We start from the raw sequence: 25,916 nt of genomic DNA on the forward strand, positions 1-25,916 counted from the left end.
CACACACACANCATGCCCATTCATGGCCACTGTGACTTTCTCCATTCCTCCCAAGCTTGCTCCAGGTTCCTTCAACTACACCCCCCCCCCCCCCCCCCAAACGTCCAGCATTTAAGGAGTTTTGTTTTTAAGGAACTCTGTCCTGGGAAGTGGTCATTTGACTCAATGGTTGAATCTATTAATTTCCCTGAGGCCTTTCATGCTTATCTTGAGCAACTGCCTACTGAGTTTATAGTTCTGTGCTTACATTTTCATCAAAGCAGTCATGAGGGAAGGCAGGAAGAAGAAATGACAAGTAGACAGGCGGTGACTTAGGTGCAACAAAACCACACTGTCTGGGGGATAAGCTGAGAGCTGTGGGAGTTTCAGCCCTTCCCTCCGTCCCCGCACCTGCTTCCTGCCGCTGCCCCCCGCACACGAACAGGCTGCTTCTGGCTGTGGCTCTGCCACTCGCAAGAAGCAAACCACCTCTGTCTCCCTGTACTTCCCACAATCACTCAGCAACCACAGCAGCCCTATTTTCCCTGGATGTCTTAAATGAAAGATTTGAATGACAGGAGTTTCTAAAGTATTAAATAGTTGCTTGCATTCTCTGTTCTACAACACACTATGACCAGCCTCAATCTAACTTTCCACCATCGCTGGCCAAGCACCCTGCTAAATAGCCCACAGTCCAGAGAGCATGTAAAGCAGGGATGACAAACATGTAGTTTAGAGAGGGCTCCACTCTGACAAACGCCGCCTTGCCCTCTGGGTGACACGTACCCACAGACGTTGGCATCTCTCCCCACTGCAAAACCACATCCTTGGTGATCCTTCCGTAGGTATTCACGTAAACCCCCTCGTCTTCATAGCATACCAGAAGCTCCATCCCGTCTGTGTTGGGGAGGATGATGATTGCATGGGGTTTGATGCTACACTGGATCTAGACGAGAGGACAAAGCACAGGGACGCGGGTTTGTGGCTATTTCTACCCCTGCAGAAGTGCTTAGAAAGAGTCCTGGCAAATGCACTGGTTCCTATTCCTGGTGCTCAATACAGCGTTCCGATAACATTGTTGAGAAACCCATGTGATCTAGTAATACATCCCAAAGTCTACATGTTATAGGTCATATACTCTACCAGTTCACATGTCCTGAGCTCCCCGGGACATATTTGGGTTGTGGGCTCCATTTAAGAAATTATGTTCCTTAAACCACTCCCAACCTAGGGATGTTCTGACCTGCCAGCAACTGCCCCCAATCCGTCCCATGTTAGTCAAAGCCAGGGCTAAGAGGTTTCCAGGAGACCATGTCCACTTGTCTCAGATCATGGAGCTACTGAAAATGGTGCATCATTTAAATACTCACCCCCACACCAGGGGAAGTAAGGAAACCCTGCTTGTGTTAGTTCACTAAGCAGAGTAAAGAAAAAAGTCAAAACAAAATGAAGCCAGTCAACCAACCATAGAGTGTGGGTTCTTTCTTACGTGTGTTGGTAGGTAAATGTCATACACTGATCCTGAGTCCACGTCGACGGCATGGAACCCAGCACAGGACCCATAGATCACTTTCAGCCTCTGGCCTTCCTCGACGGTGAGGTCCACGAGCAATGGCTTATGCACCAGTTCTCCAAACGACTGCAGACAAGTGACCGAGAGGGGCCGTGAGACCACGCAGAACGGATTTCTAGAAGGTCAAACTACAGAAGCCACGGCCACGCCATTCAAGCCAAAAACAAAAATACTCTAAAATAAGTCTGTAATTTATTATGCTTTTGTTTGTTAACGAGCATCTAGAAGACACTTCCCAAGAATTCTGCTCTGCCACTGACCGTCCTGTTGTTTGCGCTGGTGAGAAAAACATCTAAAGTGAAATAATGAGGACAGACTACTCAGCTATTCAATGCAGACAATGGACAGGGAGGAGCTGTAGGAGTTGCACGCTGAGATCCATCGGTGTGATCATCACTGTCACTATCTGACCTGTGTCTGACACTATTAGACTTCCACTTTCCTTTTCCAACTAGAGTGATAAGGTGGCGGAAGGCTGTAATACACAGGCCTGGACAGCCTATAACATACAGGGTGGTCTTAGCTCTTCATTAATATCAGTAACTGCAGCTCACAAGACACATTTAAATAAGATATTAAAAGCAACTAGTACAGTATTTGTAACATAAAGGACATGAAGAGCAGATCTCAGAAGATCAATGTAATTTTATAATCAGCTTTCAGTCAATAATACATCGATTTATTTTTTAAGCAAATAAAGTAAACCCGTTTAATCTGCTTTATAAGGAATCAAGCAACAAGCAATCTAAATGTGTCAATTTTCCAAATAATTGAAGCTTACCCTTAATAAAATATATCACAACTATTTTTTAAAATGAGTAAACAGAATCGTTTTGGATGAAAAATTCTTGATTTCTGGTACTGAACTCAACAGTCCCGGGGGATATGCTTCAGGTTTTATGTCCAATATTATAAATGATGTTAAGTTATTTATAATATTTAATGTCACAGTGATGTCATTTTTAATTAAGTTTCATTAATTTATATCTAATGCAAACTCTACAATCAAATAAAATCATAAAAATACTCACATCAAATAACTAATATTTTTCTATTTTCTTTAAACAAAAGTGGTATTTTATACATATTTTTAACTTTCTTTTTCTAATGTATAATGCACATTCCTTGTGTCATTAAGCATTTCACAATTTAATTTTTAATTAGTACTCTACTGAATATATACCTTAAAAGCTGCCTAATGTTGGATACATCTTTGTTATCAAAAACATATCTAAATGTTTATACACATCCATGACTTTAGGCAGAAAGGTCAATGTCTGCTTTTTAAATGGAAATGTTGTTGCTTTGCCTTTTCCTCTGTTGCCACATTGGCACATGGATCAAAGTGTCCGCCTAGCACTGAGCTCTCTCCTGCTCCCACTCAAAGGGCTTGGAGAGCAGACAGTGAGGTTATTATAGTTATGTAACTAGATCTATAACTATACCATATAACTACCACTATATAACTATATATAACTGTAACTATAACTATAGAGATAGCCTCTCTTAGGCTACAGTGCGCACTGTATTAGCACATCGCTGTTAAATGATCAGCTTTCACAGTTCAGGGTTTTTGAACTGATTCCCTGGAGTTTGGTCTCAGCATGCATGGCTCAGGGTACTTTCACATGCCCTTGAGGTTGTTACCTTAAAGGCCATAAATTTGTGATATGGCTTGGGTGCCCACGCATAAACTTCCACAGAACTCTTCAAAGCAATTACCAGAAATTTGATTCTTTCATATTTTACTGAAAAACAAAAACAAAAACAAAAATAAAAAGCACAGGTCAGAATCAACGTGGAACTCTTATTGTTTTGGTTGTCTTCTGCAAGTTTTATAAATATGCCTTTTACCGATTTGTCCACACCAACAGGAGAAAATGTTGAGCAAGACAGCAAGATGCGGCCTCACATTTTCTTTCCCAAGTTCTTTAACAGGTAATCCAGGCTGTTGCCACGGTTCCTGTTGTTGTACTGGACTCGGCTCCAATCTCTGCTTAGTACTTTCACTATGTTCCTCAGACTGCGAGTACTTAGTAACCAAGGGCAATGCCAGGCACACCACCTGAAAGCCTCAAGGGCTCAGGATTACTTCAAAAGGTGAATCATGCCATTACTCAGCTAACAATCACAGCAAGACGCCAAACCTTCCATGTGGCTTTTCCTGAGTCCCGCAGGGGCTGGCAGACTGAGGAACACTATACCAAAGAAGGCTGTACCAAAGCACTCTAAGTTTGAATTCTGTCTATTTCCGCGTACAAGACCAACTTTCCCTTACAAACCATTTTCTCATCTATAGACCTAGTAACTGCTAGGGTTCTACCTGAAGTTCTGCACCAAAAGAGCAGCAGCAAAGAAAATCTCTCTTCAACTATATATATAACTATAAAACTATAACTATATAACTACATAACTATATATATAACTATACTACATATCCATAACTATCACTATAACTATATATAACTGTAACTATAACTATATATAACTATACATATAACTATAACTATACAGTATATAACTATATATACAACTATAACTATATAACTATACAACTATAACTATCACTATATAAACTATATATAACTATATATAACTATTGCTATATAATTCTGTATGTAACTATAACTATATATATAACCATAGCTGTAACTATAACTATATAATTATAACAACTATATATATATAAAACTATATAACTATATATATTGGGTCGTCAGAAAAGTCATGATGTATTTTTTCTATGTTTTCTATGCAAAAATGACTTTCCCAATGACCCAATTACTATAATTATATATAACTGTAACTATATAACTATAACTATATACATAAGTATAACTATATATACCTATTCTATATAACTATCACTATATAACTATATATAACTATAACTATCCTACATAACTACAACTATCACTATATAACTATATATATTTAACTATCATATATAACTATAACTATCACTATATATATATATAACTGTAACTATAACTATATATACCGGGGGTGCCAAAAAAATGTATACACATGACTTGTCTTCATCTTCTGTTATTGGTATATATTGAGTATTACAATTTGAATACAGTTTTTTTCCTTTCTTAAAATGTGTATACATGTTTTTGTCCCCTCTGTGTATAACTGTAACTATAACTATTAATATATACATAATTACCCTGGAGTGCACAGCCGCTGCAGTTCTCACAGCCAGGGAGCTCTGCCTGAAAACACATACTCCGAGGGGCCCTGACCACATGCCTTACTGGTCTGGCGCAGATGCACCAGTTCCTTCATGAGTTATTTACTATCACACTACTACTTGACTTCCTTTGTACTTGAGAGATGGCTTGTTAACTTGATATCGCCCCTCGTTCAATTCCATATATTGTCACTATTCAAATAAGTCACCGATATTAATATTACGACACAAAAGATTATAAGAGGTTGTACTGTTTCACAGAATTTTCTGCAATACCAAAAGTTTTTATATCTGTACTGTTAATATGATAGCCGCAATTTACACGTGGCATTGGGCACTTGGAATGTACTGGTGCCACAGAGGAACTAAGTTTGAAACTTTATTTCATGTTAATTAATTTAAATATAAATTTAAATGAATGGTACTACACACTCTTATCTCCAGAAAATGCTTGTGATTCATTCTGCGAGAATGACAGGCTCGGGGATTGCGGTTTTGTTCTGATGAAAAGCCCATTTCCATCTAACACACCTGCTGCTAGCTTCCCCTGTAGGATAATCTATTCATGAACACTGCAGCTGGTAAGAGCTGTTTCATTAAATTTAGCTGTAGATGATTTTAATTATATTATTTAGTTACACCTCAACAAATAAAAATATTTCCCAAAAAGAAACACAGAAAACTCTAATCCCAAAGGCTACACCAAAGGAGACAGCAGAACTTTCCAGCCCTGGGGTGGCCCCTGCAATCATATTAACCGAGATGTGAGGGCTGTGGACAGAGAAACAGAAGACAACGTCAGGAACTGTAATATCCCTGGGAGCAGAGGAACTGGCTATAGTACACATTTTCATAAACACAGAAAAAAGAAAATAGCAGAAATTGACACTGAATAGGCCTCTTATGTTAATAAGTCTTAGGTACATATAGACCATTTGTTGATATTCTCAACTTTCCATTTCAAATGATATATCAGAATATGTCATATTAGAATATGTCATCTCTCCCATAAAACTTTAATTCAATTGAGTTCCATTATTTCCCCTTTATTTTCAACATTAGTACCGGTATTTTGATTTTTTTTAATACACACAAAAAAACTTGTTTTAGTTTTGTTCTTATGAGAACTTACTTCATGAGAACCACAGCATGTGTGCCAAAAGGAAAAACACAGTTGCCATGATACACTGGCCAGCTAGGTTCATTTACCAGTAAAGAGCACAGCAGCTTTACACAGAGCACTTAATTCAAAAGGACAAGCCATAGCGATTTGGGGAAACTCTCAAACGTTCTCAGTGACTGCCAAGGACCTATAGTCCTCTGCATGGAGAGCGAGCCTGGATCACACAGGACGACCCCAATCGGCTGGCTTTCCTTTGGCAAGGCTTCCTTACAGAGAAGACGTAGACCAGCAAAGAGAAAGGGTGAGCAGACTCTCTCACAAGACGAGCTGGGTGGACGTGACGACAGAGGACAGAGTGAGCAGCAGGAATAAACGGTGTTAGGCTTAAAGGTGCACCTGGGTCTAGATGAGACCCCAGGATCAGAAGATGCCTTAGGAACATAGTAGCAGAAAGGAGGTACATGTATCAGAAACAAGTTTATTATTAAAAGCTTGAAAGCACATGTGAATTTTAAATGGAACATGAATTAAATCCTGGAAAAACAAAACCCTTCTGACTCTCCTGGAACTTACCAACTTTATAGTGTACACATCCTTCCAAATCCCCCACGGTCGTCCATCCCTGCTTCTTCTCAACTTCCGGATCATTGTGAAGTATTTTATTTCTTAACCAGGACAAATAGTAGACACGTAACTTATCCTTTTTGCCTAGCAAAGCAAATATCAATATTTTACACACATATTCAAAAGTAGGTATCATCATTAATAACAATAGTAACCAAAAGAAATTTCAATAAACAATAAATACCATCCCCGAAGGGAACCATTTTGTATCAGTTTTTCTAGAAACTCAATTCAAGCTCTTCAGATGGACGTCTGAAACCCCAGATTTACCACCAGGTGTAGCCTGAGTTAGAAGAAAAGATTTTTAAAGAATCAAGAACTCACATTTAATGTAGCCAGACAGTATCATATCAACAAACCACAAAGTTACACAGACACCTGCACGACCATTCAACCGAAAGAACTACTAAGATGCTTTCACATCTAATGCTCAAAGCCCTCCAGCGTGGCTATTAGTCCCCATTCAATAGCACAGAGGGTTAAAGAAGTCATCAAACGCAGGACTTGAATCAAGCAAAGGGCAGCCATAAACTGGAGCTGTGTGCAACTTACAGAGCTGACAAAGGAATCCCATCCAGAATACATAAATAACTCATAAAATCAGTTAAAAGAGAGATAGCCCAATAGAAAAACTGGCAAGCAACTAGAAAAGGCCAAAGAAGTTCTCTCATAGGAACACTAAAAGGCACTTGTTCTCACAGTCCAGAATGAACACATATTAAACCCATGAGATATGATTTCATACATCGCTTAGTGTCTAGAATTTAAAAGAGTGCTAATACTGAAAGTAGGAAAGGTATGGAGTAACTAGAAACTTCAGAAACAAGTGATGTCAACTGCTAGAAACCCTTTGAGAAGCTTGGTGTTAACTATTAAAGCAGGATGTACATATACCCCACTATAATCCAGTGAATTTCTTTCCTAATATAAATGTGTGTGCATGAGCCCCAAATTCATGAATAGAAACATTCACAGCACCATTGTTCCTAACAGCCCCAAAAAGGAAACAACACAAATGTCTGTCAATAGTCGAGTGAGTGAATAAACTGAGGTGTGGCCATATACAGAAGTAAGGAGAAACGAACTACAGCTATAAACAACCAGAAAAACTGATGCTGAGAAAAGAAGCCAGGCACTCACATTAAAAACTACAGAAGAAAAATCCTATGATCATATGAATAGATGGAGAAAAAGCATTTGACAAAACTCAACACCCATTTTATGATAAAAACTGTCAGCAAATAGTAACAGAGGCGAACTGCCTCAATTTGATTTAAAAAAAAAAATCTACAAAAAACTTATAGCTAACATCACACTGATGGTGAGAAACTAGATAATTTTCCCCTAAGATCTGAAAACAAGGATGTCCCCTCACTACTCCTATTAACGTCATACTGAATGTCCTCGCTACTGCAATAAGACAAGAAAAGGAAATAATTAGACCAAAAAATTATCACTGGTATCAGTTGAGTATTGATCCCCATGAATCATCTTGTTCACTGGATCACAAAATAAAGTTTAAATCATTTTTAGCTGCAGATTTATTTTTTTCTCCTATTTTAAAACCCACTGGCCACCAACACTCAAGTTTTAAATGGTTGTTTTCTCATTTAATTGTGATGGTGAAATTTTTGCATTTCAATAAACATCATACTTACAACCAAAAGTCTATTTCAAAAGTAAAATAAATAACTGCAAGAAATTTGCTACGTGTAAACAAATATAACAAGAGTGAGTTAGCAGATAACTGAATCAAAATGGCTGCTGGTTATTATAAGGCCATTTAAAGTCTTATAATTTTGCATACCCTTAGATCCTAGAAATCATACAAATTATTAGGAAATTACGGTCCATGAAACACGCATGTGTACGGGGTAAACTGAAAGACTTACAACAGAAAATGAATAAATTAATTTTAGGATATCTATGCAAAGAAACATTCTGTAGCCATGTAAAATGGATATCATGGAGGAATGTTTAGTGACATAGGAAGAGCAGGCTACATGGTTTGGACCATCAAGAATGGACAGGATACACCACCCTAACTTTGGGACAGTGGTTCCCACGGGCTGGTGGTCAGAAGAGGGGGTGCTAAGCGTATGTACAACACTGTGTTCAGCATCTATAAAACCTAGCACACAGGTGAATATTATTCTCTAATTATTATTCTCTGGATGTTTGGAATACTGAATAACCATTTTCATGCAGATTTTTTTCCCTTAAGTGTGTATCTGAACATGAGTATGCTTAAAAGATTGACAGCTAGAACCCGAAAAGTTAATACATGTCGTCTCTAGATGGTTTTCCTTTTTATTTCTCCTACCTACTTGCTTTTCTGCTATAGTTTCTTACTTTCTGCAGTGAACACATATTACATAATTTTTACTAAGAAAAACGCTCTTTCTGGAAATAAACTTCTAGTGGTCACTGGCATAAGAAAAAAATCTAATACAGTACAGTACTTTTACCAGCATGGCAAAGAACAGTTCCTTTGCATGAAAGAGTCCAGTGGAGGAAGTGAACACAAACCCAGCATGCAGCAGAGGGCGGAGAGTGTGGGTGGCAAGGGAGATGTCAGTTAGTGAGTGCTTGTCCCTGTGTTTTTCCTGCTCTTTAGAGGACAGAGAGGTTAAGCGCATGTGTAGGTCCCATCGGAGTACATTCTACTGTCATCTTATTATAAAATCAGGCTCATTTAGCCATTACTTCAGAAAGTGAGCTAATTGTTGAGTGCAGCCATCCAGCTTTACGCGACAAACACTTACCAGATATTGTCACCAAGACATTCAAGCCTTCGAGGACATCCATTTGTTGAAACCGTCTTCGGTTGATAAGAGGATACACCTTCCCTTGGCCACTTCTGTCCAGCAGCATCAGGCCACTCTCTGTTCCCACTAACAAATTCACTCCTGTGGCGAGAAGACGGAAAGGCCTGATTTGTACTGCGCTCGGCAGACAGCCTGCTTGTGTGGGAAGGATAAGATACCACGACCCACCCGGCAAAAAGTGCTCCTGAACTCATCCACAAAAAGAAATGATCAGAACACTCACAGGTTAAAGTGACAGAACTGCAACACTTCGCCATCAAGGAGTGACGGTGAACTATTTACCTAAACATGAAAAAGGATGTGGGGGGGAGCGAGCAAGCGTTGCCTACTTCCTTCACAGTCCACCCACTTCGGGGCTCCCCCAGTTCCCTTAGAATGTTCTGCACTCACCATCCCACTAGTGTCACAGACACTGCTTCTCATTTGCCACATCAGACACCTGAACAAACTTTTGTCTGACATGATTTCTTGATCACCCTGTGCTTCCTGTATCTGTCATTATTGTCACTGACAAACTTCTGGAATGGCTCTACAGAGCCCTAAGTCCCTAACAGTTTATGGTTGATCTGGCTTCCATCACCCAGTGTAAGGTTTCTTTAAAGACCAATCTCCATCACTGCCAAGAAAGAAACAACTGCACTCAGTCCTCTGTCCCTCAGTTTAAGAATATTAAAATACTGTGACCTCCTGTGGGACCCGTCCTGGCTTTCTCTGTGCCAAGTGTCTTCCCACTGTCCCCAGCTGTTCCAGTCTCTTTCCTCCTTGTTTGTTTCCATGCACCGTCTCTGCTTCTTAAATACTGATATCTCCTCTGCTGTGTGTGCTGGAGCAGCACCTCGGGACCATGCGCGCCTCCATCCGCACCCCACCCTACCACTGTACCACCCGCCCCAACAGCTCCTGGGCCTTTGCCATTTCTACCAACAGCACCGCCCTCTCCCACAACTGCTCCATAACACTGGCCACACTGACCACCAACACCTTCCTCTCCCCGTCCTGTGCTCTCACCAGACTTCAGGCCACTTTATAATTGATGGACACCTTAACTGAGGTTGTTACAACACCCCCCCTCTACTTTCTCATGGCTGCACATGGAAAACAGCCCTCCTCTTCCCACAGTACTTGCTGAGTCATCCTGTATCTTCAAACCTACACTCTCTCTACAGGAGAGGGTCCACGAGACATTCCAAACTCTGTGCCCTTTGAGCCAACTTACTTTTCCCTCTGTATTATTCGTTTATTTCCCCAAATGTACTTGCTTCCTTGGTCTAAACCAACTTGGTAACACGCAGCAGAGATCACCGTATATTCTAGGGGAGGAAGCACATTAGGGAATGCTTGCATTCCCTAAACCAGGTAATAAACTCACTGAGATGAGGAATGAAGTTATCTGTGCTTTTATAAAGTAACCGCTCAATTAATATTTAAAAGCAGGGAACCTTGGAATCCACACATGCCCCTACTTCCACTGCTCTTCAAACTCAAGTTAGAACTTTAGCAGCTTACATAGAGAGGGGCAGGCACACACGGACGACAGCTACAAGTAATGACGCAGCCTGTCAGCTCTGAACTAGCACGACCTCATCCCTGGAACCTCAGAGGATACAAGCCACAACCTAGAGACAGACATCCAGTTTCTGATAACAGTGTGGCCTAATAAAGTCCCCCATTAACAATCTAGTAGGCATGCAATGCAGGTTCCGTTCTGCCCTTGTGGAAACTACGTTTTACAAGAGCACCCAGCCCACGTACACCTCCGCCAAATCACTGGTGCCTTCTGTCCAGTCCAGTATTTTAATGAGAATGTTTGTTAGAGCCTGACATACTTTGAAACATCTTCAGAAAATTTGAGAGAAGCCTCTGGAATTTGGGAGGAAAGGGAAAAACCTGAGTATTCACTACTCCTCTAGAGTAATCCTTAAAATTAAACAAAGCCCTCAACATATATGTACCACGTAAGGAAAAAGGCTTATAAATGCATACGGCTTCTTCTGTCTTCTATAATTATGAGTTTAAAATGTATCGTCTGGACCAGTTCTGTCCAACAGAACTTTCTACTGTGATATCTGATGTCAGATAGTGATCACACGTGGCTACTGAGCACTTAAAACGTGGCTCGTGCAACTGAGGAACTGAATTTCCTGTTTGAATGCATTTAACTTTAAATAGCCATGTGAGGCTAGTAGCTGCCATAATAGCCAGTGCTGCTATGGGTGATACTGAAGTCTTATTAATTAGGTCACATCACAGCTTTGGATTAGAGCTCGTGGTACTCCACTTTATAAGGCTTACAACAAGCCATTATGCTTTTATGAAAAAAGTTCTTTAATAGAAATATCACACACATGAGATAATGACTTTAAGAAAAAAACTGCTGTCCAATTTAAAAAGATTTATTATCAGGAGAGAAATGAATGCTGATGCAATGCTCTACCCATTTTCCTAAAATTTTACTTTTGAGGTTGGCCATTTTGCAATGACTACCTATCAGTGGAGAGTGTATCTGGACACTACTCTTAGTGGTTTTCCTTCACATACCTAAGTGAGGCAATTCTAAACAGCTTTAAAGTCATTTGCAGCAGATAAAACAAAACATTAACTCACAGAGCTGCCACCAGACAAACAGTCTGTTCCAAAGGTTTCATTTCATATACTATTTCAGTAGTTTCCTGGTTAATCGTCAGTATCAAGTAGCTAAAAAAATGCATATCAAAAATTTGGTAATAATTACCCCAAACATGACCTGTGTGAAATCTTTTTATTATTTGTGGTTTCCAGAAATAAATAGCACTCAAATATCAATCAAGATTTCACAGTAAGAAAGAATAAAGGAATAAAAGATAAAGCTGAAAATATCTTTTCATATACCCCAAAATTGCAGATATTTTGGCACTTACACCCTAATTCTAATTCTCTATTATATAGTTCTAAGAACTGTGGAAAGCACTGAGTGCTAGCAGTTGAAGTAATATAGACAGTCACTGGAAAATAACAACCTTGGAAATGATGGGCCTATAGAAAAAATTAAGTTGCACGCTGCAATTAACTTTTTATAAATACACTTATATAATTAAGCTTTACAATGCTAATTGTTCAAAGGTAAGCTGTACTAGGAACTGCAACTATACTCAAAGGAATTTGGTGTCAGTCGATGGGAAAAATGGCTAAGAGCTGTATAACGTGACTTAAAATTTCCTTTAAAGTCTATAAATTATGATATTATAGGCAAAGCACTGCAGTTAACTGCAGACGATTCATTATGAATATAAGACTGGAAACAATCATGTTAAAAAATGTGTTAAAATAATCCTGGCTGCAAACCGGGGGAAATTGCCTTATTAAAAAAAATGTAGTAAATACGCAGCAATTTACAAATCAAAAGTCTGTATATAAGATGATTAAGAATGCTCACTGCATTTTCCAGGAAGGTACACTAGAAACTAATGTATCTAACACTGCTCAGCAGAACATAAATGCATTGATTTTACTTCAAAACAAACTTCCGAGTCCTCTAAATTTTCTCCCCCTCAGGCTACAGCTCTCACAGTACAGGTCTGACTTCTCTGGGTCTAAGTCTGGAAGAGGCTTATTTATAACTTAACAGGTCACTCAAGGCAGCTATTGCAAGCAGGTTAAGGAAAGGCACCATAGATGTGCCCGCAGCCAACAAGCAACTCAAATACACTCATTTGCAGAAAAAAACATGTTTCAACTTTAAGTCACCTTCCAATCTCTTCTTTTAATGGTGAATAACAGTAAGTACCACTGTGTTTTTAAAAACCCAAGTTCGAGGTGCCTTCCTATTTTTCTCAGAGGTATTAAAGAAAATTAGAAAAAAGAAGAATTTTACTTAAAACTAGCAGTTAATGACACAGAATGGGACCCAGCACTTCATAGGACATTAGAGGAATATGAAGGGTAAGGCGGCTACCAGTACAAACATTTTGGATAAAAATTACTTCAACTTCTAAAGGATTAACGTTTTAAACTACATCCACACAGAGTAGAATACAATAATTTTTAATGACCTAAAGGCCCTCATGACAGGCCTTCAATATGCGACTCAGCCCTCTGACCAATCTCAGCTGACATTCGGTGAGCAGCAGCGCGCAGTGTCAATGCTATGACGGCTGCTTTCACGTGATCCCGACCATCCCCCAAATGGCAACGGTTACCTTTATCTAGGCGTTTAAATAAAGGAAGGGCCTTATGATCATAGGGGATTTAAAATACTCGTTAGAGACAAGGACAGAAACCCAGAGCTGGAGGAACGAAAGAGAAAGTAGGTATGTCTGCAACGGCTGGAGCAGCTCTTCCAAGCCCTTGGGAGCCAGGCTCTGCAGGAGCTTCTGAGGGGGCCAGAGGGGGTCAGCAGCCAGATAAAGCCCAGAGGCAGCCGAGCGGGGAGGCTCATCAAGTGCATGGCCCTTCTTCCACAATGGGGCGAGGGCCCTCTTGAGGTTCACGTCAGCCTCCATCATTTCAGGCAGAGTGCGGTGGGTTGGGGGCAGCGCTGGCTCAGTCCCTGTGGGGAAGGCACACGCGTCCTGAGAAGGGTGGGCTGTGGGCTCAGTGAATGGATGGCATGTCTTCTATCCATTCATACTTGCGTCTAGGACTAAGAAACTTCTGAATGGTAGAGCAGGATCCCTGTTAAAAACTGCTGATTTGGGGGTTCAGGGAGGAGGGGAACAAAAACAAAGCGTGGGACTGGAAGACAAGGGAAGGCCAAGAACAGGACGTTGGTGGGAGTGAGGAAGGTGATGGACCTGGGGTGACAGAAAAGCAAGTTCCAGAAAGTGAGACAGCAGGGTCCTGTGCGTGGCAGGCTCCACAAACACCCTCTGATGGTGTTATAGGTTTTCAAGACGCTTCACAAACACTGCAGGGATTCAACAGCAAAGTCAGCTCAACAGGCCCCTTCTGCAGACCTGGCCAGTGGCAGACAGCTTCAAAACGCCTCATTTAGATGTGAGGCCCAAGTCACAAAGAGCAAAGAAAAAACATCCAACAGGAATATTTAAGGAAAAGCAATTCAACAAATTTCTTCATTCTCCCTACCAATATGGACCAAATCGAATGTCTTTCTCATTGTTTTACTTTTCTTCTTTCCAACACCTGATGGCTGACCCAAGTGCCAGCATGCACACATACCTGCCAGGATTCTACAGAAGGCACAGGGATGGCGTCATAGGTGTCTGCCATCTTATCCGTCACCAGCTCTTTAAAACATCCCCAAACTATCCCAAACAGTTCTTCTCTAAAAGACCAGTCCCCTGTTCAGGATAAAAATAAAAGGGCCAGAGCAGCAGTATGATACCTACCCCATAAAGCAGCACACAGAATCTCAGAGTTAAATCTCTTCTTGTATTTACGGATCTCTGGGGTGTCACTCTGTGGCCTAGTGTTGGTGGGATTCACATTGACCACTGAGCCCTTCCGGGTAGGATCTTGCCTTATGGCTTCCGGTCTCATTCCATCACAAGAAAATCCCACTAAAACACAGTACACTGGAAATTATTTTCTGTACACACAAACACCGCGCCTGCCTCCCCCCACCCCATTATACCTCTAGGAAATATTCTTACGGCATAACTGAGTCTTTGTCAAGGAAAAGAAATTAGTAGGAAATGTATATGGAAAAAGAAAATGGACTATGCAGCTCACTGCAAATAAGGCAACACAATTAGGGCGTGTGTGTGTGTATCCGAAGTCTGCCCCTGAGACACCACCGCCCCACATGCCTACGCCACCAGAAAGAGCGACGCAAAGTGAACGAGTTCCGTTCGTCAGCCACCTTCTTGTTACGTTACTTACCCACAGAAGTCACTGTTGTCCCACTAGATGGAGAAATCTGTAGTAATCTGGGGTCTATAAAAGGTGTAAAGGAGGAGGAAGATTTGTGTTTCTGGAGTGTGCTACTAGCGGACTGAGTCTGCAATGTAAATTTCAACGTTATTAATACAAATGACATTAAGAAGATGAACATTAAAACATTTCAACCCACTTCTATGCTGTACTGGTTCCCCTTGAAAGCCCCATTGCTCCTGCATGAGCCTCCAGAGCTCGCAGGGGCGCCACACCCCCCCAGCAGGCTGTTTGACCTGGGCCCACGGGGAGAGCTATGTCTCTTAGGGAACAGTACTCCCCAAGACAGGGAAGCCGCACACTACAGTAAGATCTACACACCATACTCTTAGTAAATAGTTATAATGAAAAACTCCTAAAGGAGGTCTGAAATGTCTTGATCTCCATTCATCAATTTCTGAATGGACTCTCCTGTCCCCCGAAGTCCAACTAATCTATGTTGGAATATCAGCGAATCTTAATTTTATATTATTTATTTTAAAGTGAGCCTCTTGCCAGAAAGCTACAGAAGCTTTCGCTACTGTCGTTTCAGGTGCATCATCATTAAACCCATATCAAACAAAGGGCTCATTAGTGAAAGGTGCAAATGACAAAATAAGGCATATCCTTTCGCTCTTTTATGAGCACTAGTGTTTTGGTTAATAATGTAACTTAAAACAAAAAAAAACACAAAGAAAGTGAAACAAATTGTTAAGTGGAAATGTAATGACAATTAAAAACAAAACAAACAGAAAAGTAAAGTTGCCAGTTTAGTGCGTTAAGGGTTATAGTCAATTCTGTACATTAGAGCAAAATGGAGCAAAGTTTAAATATAAATGTCAGGAGGAACGTGAGTGCAGGTGGGGTTCATCCCTGGAGAAAACAGAACGTGTCTGCTCAAGTCCTTTGGTCCTGTACCATTTCTCCCCCTAGGGGCAGCTGAAGTCACCATTTCCTAGAGCCCACACCCTCCAAGGTTCCCACTAGCGGGCTTCCTGCCTGTCCCATGATAAGGGGCCAGTCCGCCCACGGCCACCCTGAGCCTGCCTTGGAAGCAGCTGACTTGCCCCCACTCCTCAGAAGTGAGAAGCGTCTGATCCTTTCTAACAAGGACACCGAAGTAGGAGCAGGTAGGCAGGCCGGCCGTTAGACGTTTACATCAGCGCGACTGGCTGAAGCCACACGCCACCTTCAGCCTCCTTCAACTGTGAGACCAATGCACAGAAACCAAACCTCCCAGGAAACCGAATCACTGGGTCACTCAGCACAGGGTGGTCAAGGTGCACTGCCCCTGCAGGGGGGGACCCTGTTCCACAGCAGGGACTCAGCTGACTGGCACCCAGGCGGAGCACCACAGCCAAGCCTTTGAAGGAGCACACAGGATTTCCCACTCACATTTTAAATAAAAGCTCACTCAGACCTTTGCCCTTCTTGCTGAATGTCCTAACTTTCTAGGTTTCCCCAAAAAGCATTTGGCCTCCTCTTAAACTCCAAGTGATTGTAAATGTCAAGGAAAGAAATCCTTTTAACAGGGTTGGTAGAAACCAATTAGGAGTAACCAACCCACAAGCCCTCACCAGCCTCGCCCACCCAAACAAAACAAAACAAAACAAAACCAAAAGACAATCCAGCCCTGTTGGAAGGAAATTCCTGTTCAGGACAACGAGTTTGTCTGGATCAGGCCAATTCTGCTTAACCAAAGTTTTCTGTATTTTATTTACTGGATAAAAAGAACGCAAAAGGCAGATTCCACAAAAGACTACGAGAGTTTCATGGCAAATACATAACAGATCTGAGAATACAGCAATCATTTCATTCAGACTTAAAAAAAATAAACTGAATACAGAAAGCCATGCAGCTACACTCATCTAGAGGAGAAGACACCGTGAGCCGGCAAGTCCGGAGGGCAATCGATCTAGGTTAAGGGGTTTGTATATGCAGATCTGGGACATGTTACGTGGGGGCTGGGGGAGGGCGGGTGACAGAAGAAAGCAGGTGGGGAGGGCGGGCGGGCGTGGGGAAGGGCTCCTCTGCGAACTAGCGACTAGGCAGTGGTCTAACCCTAGGAGATCAGCCAGCTGTGGTGCGAGACATACCTCATTAGTAGTGAGCTTGTCCTGGGGTGTCTGTGGGGACATGGTGGGAGTCGGCTGGCTGGAAGATGGGGAGGAGGAGGTGGAAGAGGTGGAGGAGGAATGGCTTTGCTGTAAGAGATCTGGCAAGAGGTGAATGCGACCCGCAAAGCCATTGCTCTCATGATGGCTGGCACGCTTTTGGTCAACTGTACTCTGTAGAGAAAACAGGCACACTGGTCTCGCTCAAGCGCTGCTGAAAGGGCTACGACCTACTGATAACTGACTCTGCTTAGGTGCTGCCGTGTGACTTTCCAGGCTGTTACATCAGCAGGGAGAGGCGGGAGGACGTTAGCCAGCACCGCGGCCACTGCCCTGCTGAAGGCCACAGTGCAGCCACGGGGCTCAGACACCTCATCTGGTGGCCACAGGGCCCAAGCCCCAGGTTCTCCTGCCACATTGGCCGCTGTTACCAAAACCACCAGGAGTTTTTTTTCCTTTCTTTTTACATCTTTCTGTCTGAAGCTCTAGAAAGTACCCTGTCACTTCTTTGAATCCTGGTCTCATCCATGTTCTTCCCACATCCCATAGCACGGGACACACTCAGGGGCAAGTCCAAAATGCTAAATCAGTGCCCTGTTCTATTTAAAATGAGAAGCAGGTCGCTTTCCTCACAGCTAAGCTGAGACATGAACAGACAGTTGTAAAACGTCGTCATCCAAACTGAGCACAACCAGGTGGTACACATTTGATAGCCAACAAGTGAGCAGACTAACATTTGGGAACACACCAGAGACCTCCCGGCCCTGCTGCTGCCCGCGGCCCGCCCTGTGACTGCCGGGCTCAGAGCAGGGTGCTCTCTGCAGGGGTGCGAGGCCTCTAGGCCGGCCCCGTCTTCCACCACAAGCCTACCCAGGACCCTGCGCTTCTCTATCAGACACAGACTGAGACTCAGCGTGCTGCTTGAATGAGGGCCGTCGCAAGACATGCAGAGGAGCAGCGATGTGGGGTGAAGACGGCTGGCCACCTTGTCGCATGCAGCACACACCTGCCGCCCTAGCCCGCTCTACCCGCTGGGGCTTGTCAAACATGAAAACAGACGATGATGTAGAAACAGCATGAGTGAGTGAATGAGCAAGTGGGTTAATGACTATAGAAGCTCAGCCTCCAACAACGGAGCAAAGACACAGGTACCTGGCGGACGATCAGAGTGCCCTCCTTAGACGGGGTCATGGCCGGTTCACTTTCTACATCGTCATGGACAATCATGGTTTTCACGGACTCTGTCTCGCCATTGCTCAAGTTCAGAGATGACCTATTGCGACAAAAACCAGAAGTGAAGGCTCAGAAGAACCGTGAGTTGAGGACATTCTGTTTAGATTTCCACCCTCTCAGAGTCCTGAGGTGTGCTCAGCTCTCCAGGAAGAAAGTTTTCTCAAGGAAAACAAATGCTTAGTGTTTCTCCTTCAACAAAGATCTTCCTGCCGATAGTATGTGTTTGAGAATGAACGCTTATGGATAATTAAGCTGAAATGGAATTTCCCATTTACCATGTCCTCAAACTAAAAAGAAAAAATGAAATTCAGGCGGGGGTGCTGGGGAGCGGCCCTGACATGCACATGCGCACACAAGAGCAGAAGGCTGCCTGCCTCTGAACCCGTGACACCTGCATGTTACATGTTCACAGACTCTCATGACAGATTTAGGAAAAACTGGCTCCCAATGCAAAGACAGCTCAGTGGGGACACCCATCCTCTAAGAGACACCAAGGACTGACGCTGCTCTGGTGTCCTCTGGTCCAGACGTGGGCTCCTCGGGCCCCTCTTGCTCTGCGTCATCGTCTTCTTCATCTGTGGTCCCCGACTCCTCACTGGACGAGGAGTAGTCAGTGACCTTGTGTGGCGGTCGCACATCTTCCACTGCCCGGAGCTCTTTTGCCAGTGCCGTCAAATCCTAGCACACAGGAGAGAAAAGAGAGTGAGACAAGGGGGCCAGGGGCGTGGGAGAAACCAGCAAGAATGAGAAGTGCTTTGTTCTGACTAGGGATAATATAGCCACGACAGCAGGTTCGTTAAACAGTTTTGTAGAGTATTTACTAGTGTTATGCGAAGGTGAGTTCTTACAGCTTTTGGTAGAAAAGACCCAAGAAAGTCAAAAGATAGACAAAAATATAGAAAAGACAAAGATGGTATACACAGTTCAAACCTCACAACAAAAAACATAATAATCTGCTTGTGATAAGCTGAGAGGTTTTTTTCTCAACTATAGGATAAAATTCTGGATCAACAAATGTGTGTAGACAGGTCCTTGGAGTTTATTATAAAGTTAATTGCCTATGTGACAAAATCTTCTAAGGAGATTATCCATAAAGCAAGATTCTAGCTAAATAGGACTGATTTAAAGTACGTCTTTGGTGAAGTTTTTATTTTTAACTCCAACTTTTATTTTTAACAATTTCAAACCTACCTAAAAGTGAAAGAGTGAGGTGAGCACCTGTATATCATTCATATCTTGCTTCAATCATTAACAACTTGCCACATTCATAAAAACAGTTCATGACACGTGAAATGACAGGGTGGTAGCAGCATGTGCTGCCCCGAGCAGTAAATGGGGCAGGCTCCCTGGTCCCCACGTCCCCGTAACAGTGCCAATAAATATGAACATCAGAGAGAAAAGAAATCCATAGTAAAAGATATTATTCAAAAAGGGCCTCATTTCCCTTTCTTTGAGCCTGAGCCTCTGAAATAGCAGTGGTCAAGCGTTGGACCTTGAGTCTTGCTAACCATCTCATGTGTACAGCTGTAGCTTTTTAAGGTGTTGTTTTTAAAAGCTCTATTTAATAATTTTAAAAAATGCATGCAGCAAATTCTGTGTTAAAAAAAAATGAAGCAAAAGTTTAGGGTTTTTCATTCTAGCAAAGAACAGAAAGGCAAGTTGAGGAAGGAAAAGCAACGTAGGTCAAAAACAAGCTCAGTTTAAAAGCCAGGTCACTGCTCCGAGGCTGAATTTCCCAGATGGGCTTACCACTTCCCCCTGCAGGCCAGCAGCAGTTCCATCGAGCCGGATAAGCCACCAATGATGAAGAACGCACAGCACAAAGCAGCCCAGGAGAGAGAAAGGGAGGGAGGGGAAGCACAGAAATCAATCAAGCAGGAAACCAAAATTCCCACAGGCTGAGAGGTCCACAGTGTGTGCAGTTACGTGGTCAGTTAATGCAACAAGGATTAAAGGGGAAATATGAGAAACAGTCGCAACTGCCGTCCAGGTACCAAAAGGCAGAATTTAAATAACAAGTGAGTTTAAGAAGGCGATGTAAAAAAATTTATTCTAAAAGCCAGTATTATAAATGCCCAACTCATCAAGAATATGTAAAGGTTAATACTAAGCAAAGCAATAAAAAGGCTTTTCTTTAACTTTTTTTTTTTTTTTTTGATGACCATGGTTTGGGGGTGGGGGGCACAAATGTGTCTGAGGTTTATGGCTTCCTTATAACTCTTCAGATCTGTGAGGGGGGGGCCCCGCAGAAAGGATTGCGCCTCTCAACCACATTATTTTTAATAGAAAGATCTCACTCAAGCTTCAAAGAAGTAAAACTGATTTTGTGCAATTCTTACAGCAGGTTTGAGAGGTCTAAACACTTCTTTTTTATCTTCAGGTTTTTTCGCTGCATTTTCAAGGCGCTGAGATGGAGAGCCTTCAGATTTGGATGATGCTGTGAAGTTCAAGAGAGACAAGGAAGGCGATATATGTAAGCATCCAGATGTGTGCTACAGAGCAGACCTAGCCTGTCTAGCCCCCTGCCTACTATTAGCCCCCCTCATGGCAGGGTCTCCACATGCAGGTCTGGACCCCAGGGCTTGACTCCTTATTTAGACCCTCCATCACCACGCTCTAGTTAACATTCACAATGCCTTCTTATGTCAGTAGCACAGGAGAGGGAATTGTGATAATCTATTATTATGAGTAGGTTGAAATAACCAATATTGATGACAATATTGATGGAGTCTATTGAAAGAAGTGGGTTCGAATCTCAGCTCAGACATGTAGCTAGTTACCTTGGAGGAGTTATGTAATCTCACTAAATTGCAGTTACTGTAATATGTAAAATGGACACAATAAATATATCTCATGGGATTATTATAAGGATCAAATGAGATAATGCATGCAGTGTTCACAGTGCTGGGCATGTGTTAAGCTCTCAAAAGTTAATTCTTAATTATTAACATTATGATGACTATTAATTAGTGTCATTAACAGCCTGTACTGATACTCAGCTATGTGGCCACCACAGGTCTGCTCCCATGACTGAAAAGGGATTCCAACACATTGATCATAGATCGATATGGTTAACAGGGAAAGGAGAAAGGAAAGGCACCCTACATCTCACTCGGAAGCGCTCCCCAGAGCCGCTCTGAGACCCAGGGTGGGAGCCAGGCTGGGATCCGGAGTTGCTGGACCCCGAGGAGCTGCCACTGCCAGGCCTGGGCACCAGCTTCTCCACTCTCTCCCACAGCAGCCTGGGCTCGATACTGCTATGGAAAAGAAGAGAGAACAGCTAATGCATTATGCCAAGATGCAGTGTCAACTGATAAACACATGCATGAAATGTAGGGATGATGAAAAAAACCAGCCTACAAACAGCACTTAATATTCAGCTCAGCAAAAGTTGTAACAACGTTCTTCATGGCTTTTATCTCAGATTTATTAACAAACCAAGAATGCTAAATGATATTCTACCATTAGGAGACCCCAAATCGTCATCAGGTGTGAGACAAAATGTTAAGTTTGGTCTAGAAGTGTCATTATTTCTTGTCCCAGCTACAAACTCGGTTTCTTACTATGAAAAATTCCACTTACATATAATTACAAACAAAATTATATTGTTCACAGGCTACGCTCTCAGCCATCCATCCCTGCTCTCGTGAACTGACACTTATTCAGTACTTGTCTGAGCTGTGCTGGAAATGTGACAGAGAGAGCATGGAGTCTGATGTGTCCCCACGAGGCACACACCCAGGGTGCCAGTTTGCTGGATGAGATTGATGCACAGACCCAGTCACAGGGGACCCCAAGTCCGCCCTGACCAGTTAAGGACCAAGGAGGCTCCCTGCAGTTTCTGGGCTATCGGCCATCTCACACTGCTTCAAGTTACACTGAGGTTCCAGGTGCAGAGAGGTAACATTAGAGGATCAGTGATGATCAGGCACAAAACAGTCAACTTAGTGGCCTCTGCTTCTTCCTCTAGAACAAAACTGGTCAGTAGGACTTACTGAGATGATGAAAATGTCCTATAGCTGTGAGATACGGAAACCACTGGCTACCCGTGGCAGAGAGCACTTGAAATGTTGCCAGTGCCGCTAAGAAAGTTAAGTTCTAATTTTATTTATTCATGAAGTTAAATTCAAATTTAAGTAGCCTCATGTAGGCTAACAGCTCTTGTACAGGACACAACAGCACTAGCATTTAAAAGTATTATTTGGCTAATTCACTAGCCTCCTGCAGACTGTATGTTAACCATGGGCTTTCTTTAGCAGCCTATTTGTAAGTCCCACACCACTCCCGAGGCCTTAGGCCATCGTTTAGATAGTAAGCTCCCTCAGGGTTCAAGTCTCTTAGGCCTGTTCCCCCTTACGCTTACAGAAACAGGAGTTAGTTTTCAATTTGAAAACTGCCAGTATACACAGTGGGATTTAGACTCTTCTCACTACAGATCAATTTAATGTGATTCATGTTAATGGATTTTATGGCAGTTTTTCTTTTATACACTGATCATCTCTTTGCCCCAGAATGTCCCTGTGTGTGGGCATTTTTGTGAAAATGGATGACGTACGACCGCAGGAGACGGTGCCGGAAACCTGTTCTTCAGCCTCGCTCTCATTTTACCTGGTGGAGTTTCTTTGACCTGCTTGGCTATTCTGTGGCCCACTGCCCTGGAGTGGGGAGTCCCGACGGGACAGAACAGGGGAACGAGACGTTGTTCTCACTGGAACCTTTGGGTAGAAAATACGGCAATTACATTCTTGAAAATAGGAGGAGAAAAAAGATTTCCCGACCAAAATATATTTTTACAGCAGTCCCAAATATGTCAGCCCCCCCATCCCTGACCCTTCTCAGCCCTCACTGATAGAGCAGAAAGAGGACATCTCGTCAAAGGGTCCAAAGAGCCAGGGCCCACAGCGCGTCCACGCTTCTGTAACTCCTGTATGATGTTTCGGCTGAAGTTTGGTGGCGGGGACATACAAAGCACTTTGCTGAGATGATGTGAGAATCAGGAAAAAAAGCTCAAAGAAACCAAACAATGTCTGCAAATGGATCAGCAGGAAACAAAGACTGGCAGGAAGCAAAGAAATATTCAGAGGAAGCAATTCCGAGTGGAGGAAAAATAAACTAAAATGTGTTTTATTTCATTTCATCATTAAGTGATTACCAAAAAAATAAAAACAAAACAAAAACAACTCAAAACAAAAACAAAAATCCCTCAATTCAAAAAGAAAAAAATCATTTTCTTTGACATTTTTATGTTGTGTTTTTTTCTTTATAAGACTTTTTCTGAAAATTTTGATATTGGTTAATGTTGCAAAATAATTTGTAGCTTCTGTGTAAACTTATAAGACAACTGCCAATACATATTTGATTCTGTTTTTATGGACTTACTCTTAAATTATTATGTTACCTTGTGTTTAAGTATGTTAATAACAACATTAAAAAAACTGACTGGCCGCTGGCTGAGCGTAACTGCCTAACTATGGAACTTTATCCCCACCGTAAAAATCCTTTTAAATTTCATCACCCCTTAATTCTGGTGGACTCACCATACCCTTAATTAAAATAATTCATTTTAAAAAAATAACAAAATGGAAAAAGAAGCACACGTCTGTCTTTCTGCTTCTTACCCTTGGAGGCACCTCGTCACTGTCTGATCTAGACCAAGCCTTTTGGGTGGGCTCAGGTACCTCCGACTTAGAGTCAGAACTCTGACTTAGCACCTCACTGCGGGAAGGTGGACATGGGTCCTGAGAGCGAAGATGGTGATGTGCAAATTTGGGAGGAGAAGGGTCACTGAAGGAATGGGATCGCGAGACAGGGGAAACACTGTTCTTGAGAGATGCCAGGTGGGACCACTGTACCTTACAAGAAAACAAAACACAAAACATTCAATGCGTTCTGCATAAAACGCTTTTCTGGTCAATACCAAATTCAAAGCAGGAACTGCGGGAGTACAAACTGGGGTGCTACAGTATTAGGTAAGCCAGGCAGCAAAACAGTTATACTTTTAAGTGACGAAGTGGTCTGGGGAACACAATATGGAGAAAAGAACAAATGTACACTTATAAGGAAAACTCATTTTAATATGCAGAAAAACATTCCAGATAGCAGTCAACATGAAGATTTAAAATCTAAAAAAAGGCTTAGAGCCTTCCTGTCCTGAAAGGAGGGACAACGTGCTGCATGCACATCCATTTCAGAGCAGGTAGAGGTAGGGAGGACAGGTAAGAGGTAGGGAGGACAGGTAAGAGGTAGAGAGAGGGAGAGAGACGACAAGACATACACTGCCATACATGCAGACCTATCTATCCGCCCTCGGGTTACCTGGTAGTGCAGGATTTCAGACCCAGTAACAGCAAAACAACACATTTAATGAGCAAACACAAACCCCTCATGTTTTGACAGACTATAACAGAATAACTTAAAAACAGCCAACTTTTAAAATACTCCAACAATTTTCCTTTTTCTTCTCCCAAGTCTTAAAATGCTCAAATCCTAGATCTCCATATATCTTCATACTAGTTATGAAAAAAAAGATTTCTTTAGAAATATTCATTACTATGAGCCCCCAATTTGACCTTCTACTTGACAATTACTTGTCAACTGAGTTTATCTGGTTGCTTTTAAATTGGGAAAACAGTCTGAAATAATCTGTCCTTTCTTTCAATTTTATTTTAAAATATATGTTCAACATTGCAATTTATACAATTCTAGTTATGTATCTATTACATAAGGCATTTAGTGAAAACTGGAAATACCGATTCATAACTGAGTCAACTTTTCAAAAAGCGAGATTCAGAATTAGCTCCAGGTTTATGATTTCCGTGATTTCTAGGTGAGAGTCACATAATTCCAGTTATTGACTGGTGTAATCCCAGATGCCTAAAATGTTTAAAATTTTCTGGGGGAAAAGCGTGGAACAGAAAATAGTATCTATAATTTTTTTAAAATGGGTTTTAAAATAGAGTCCTACCTGATAAAATGTTTCCCCCAAAGAATGTTTTCATAGGTGTGTGTTTCGGCCCAAAGCAATTTCATTCACATAGAAGGAGGAAAGGGTGGCTGTTTCCATGCACAGTATTAACTAATCACTAATATATATAAAAAGTGGTCTACATAACTCAGGAACTCCTATTTTCTAAACTGTTAGTAGCCAAATAGATAAAAAATTTTCTATTTAGGGTTAAGTTTTACTTTCAGAATAACAAGTTTAATCTTGGATTCTTGGTGAGAGTGTCATTAAACCAATTCTGCTAGTCCCTCCTTCCTTCCCTTTTCCCCGTCTCCTGCTCTCGTCTGTTTCCTTCTCCTTTCCAACCATCACTCTCTGGAGCTGCCAACTGGCTTGTGGTCAGCTCTCCTGTGAACCAAAACACCTCCCAACTCCCGACGCGCCCCGCCCCCCACC

General features: G+C 42.0%; 1 protein-coding gene across 29 annotated transcripts in view; it reads right to left on the reverse strand.

Moving 5' to 3' along the window:
- Positions 1-25,916, reverse strand: part of MAP4K4 (mitogen-activated protein kinase kinase kinase kinase 4) — a 192,994-nt gene that overhangs the window by 5,624 nt on the left and 161,454 nt on the right. For 8 of the 29 annotated variants that reach the window (XM_019666494.1, XM_019666490.1, XM_019666500.1 and 5 more), the window contains 15 exons: positions 24,136-24,369; positions 23,126-23,232; positions 21,623-21,774; positions 20,857-20,954; positions 20,267-20,275; positions 19,020-19,195; positions 18,437-18,557; positions 17,267-17,458; positions 15,141-15,258; positions 14,648-14,818; positions 9,261-9,404; positions 6,445-6,579; positions 3,200-3,300; positions 1,445-1,618; positions 766-925 (listed from right to left, as the gene is read on the reverse strand). In XM_019666494.1, the coding sequence (XP_019522039.1) occupies positions 766-925; positions 1,445-1,618; positions 3,200-3,300; positions 6,445-6,579; positions 9,261-9,404; positions 14,648-14,818; positions 15,141-15,258; positions 17,267-17,458; positions 18,437-18,557; positions 19,020-19,195; positions 20,267-20,275; positions 20,857-20,954; positions 21,623-21,774; positions 23,126-23,232; positions 24,136-24,369 (2,092 nt within the window). The remainder of the gene's footprint in view (positions 1-765; positions 926-1,444; positions 1,619-3,199; positions 3,301-6,444; positions 6,580-9,260; positions 9,405-14,647; positions 14,819-15,140; positions 15,259-17,266; positions 17,459-18,436; positions 18,558-19,019; positions 19,196-20,266; positions 20,276-20,856; positions 20,955-21,622; positions 21,775-23,125; positions 23,233-24,135; positions 24,370-25,916) is intronic. The other 21 variants (XM_019666506.1, XM_019666502.1, XM_019666496.1 and 18 more) reach the window with 14 other exon arrangements.

Source organism: Hipposideros armiger, unplaced genomic scaffold (genome assembly GCF_001890085.2).
Source record: "Hipposideros armiger isolate ML-2016 unplaced genomic scaffold, ASM189008v1 scaffold_472, whole genome shotgun sequence".
NCBI classification, from domain to species: Eukaryota; Metazoa; Chordata; class Mammalia; order Chiroptera; family Hipposideridae; genus Hipposideros; species Hipposideros armiger.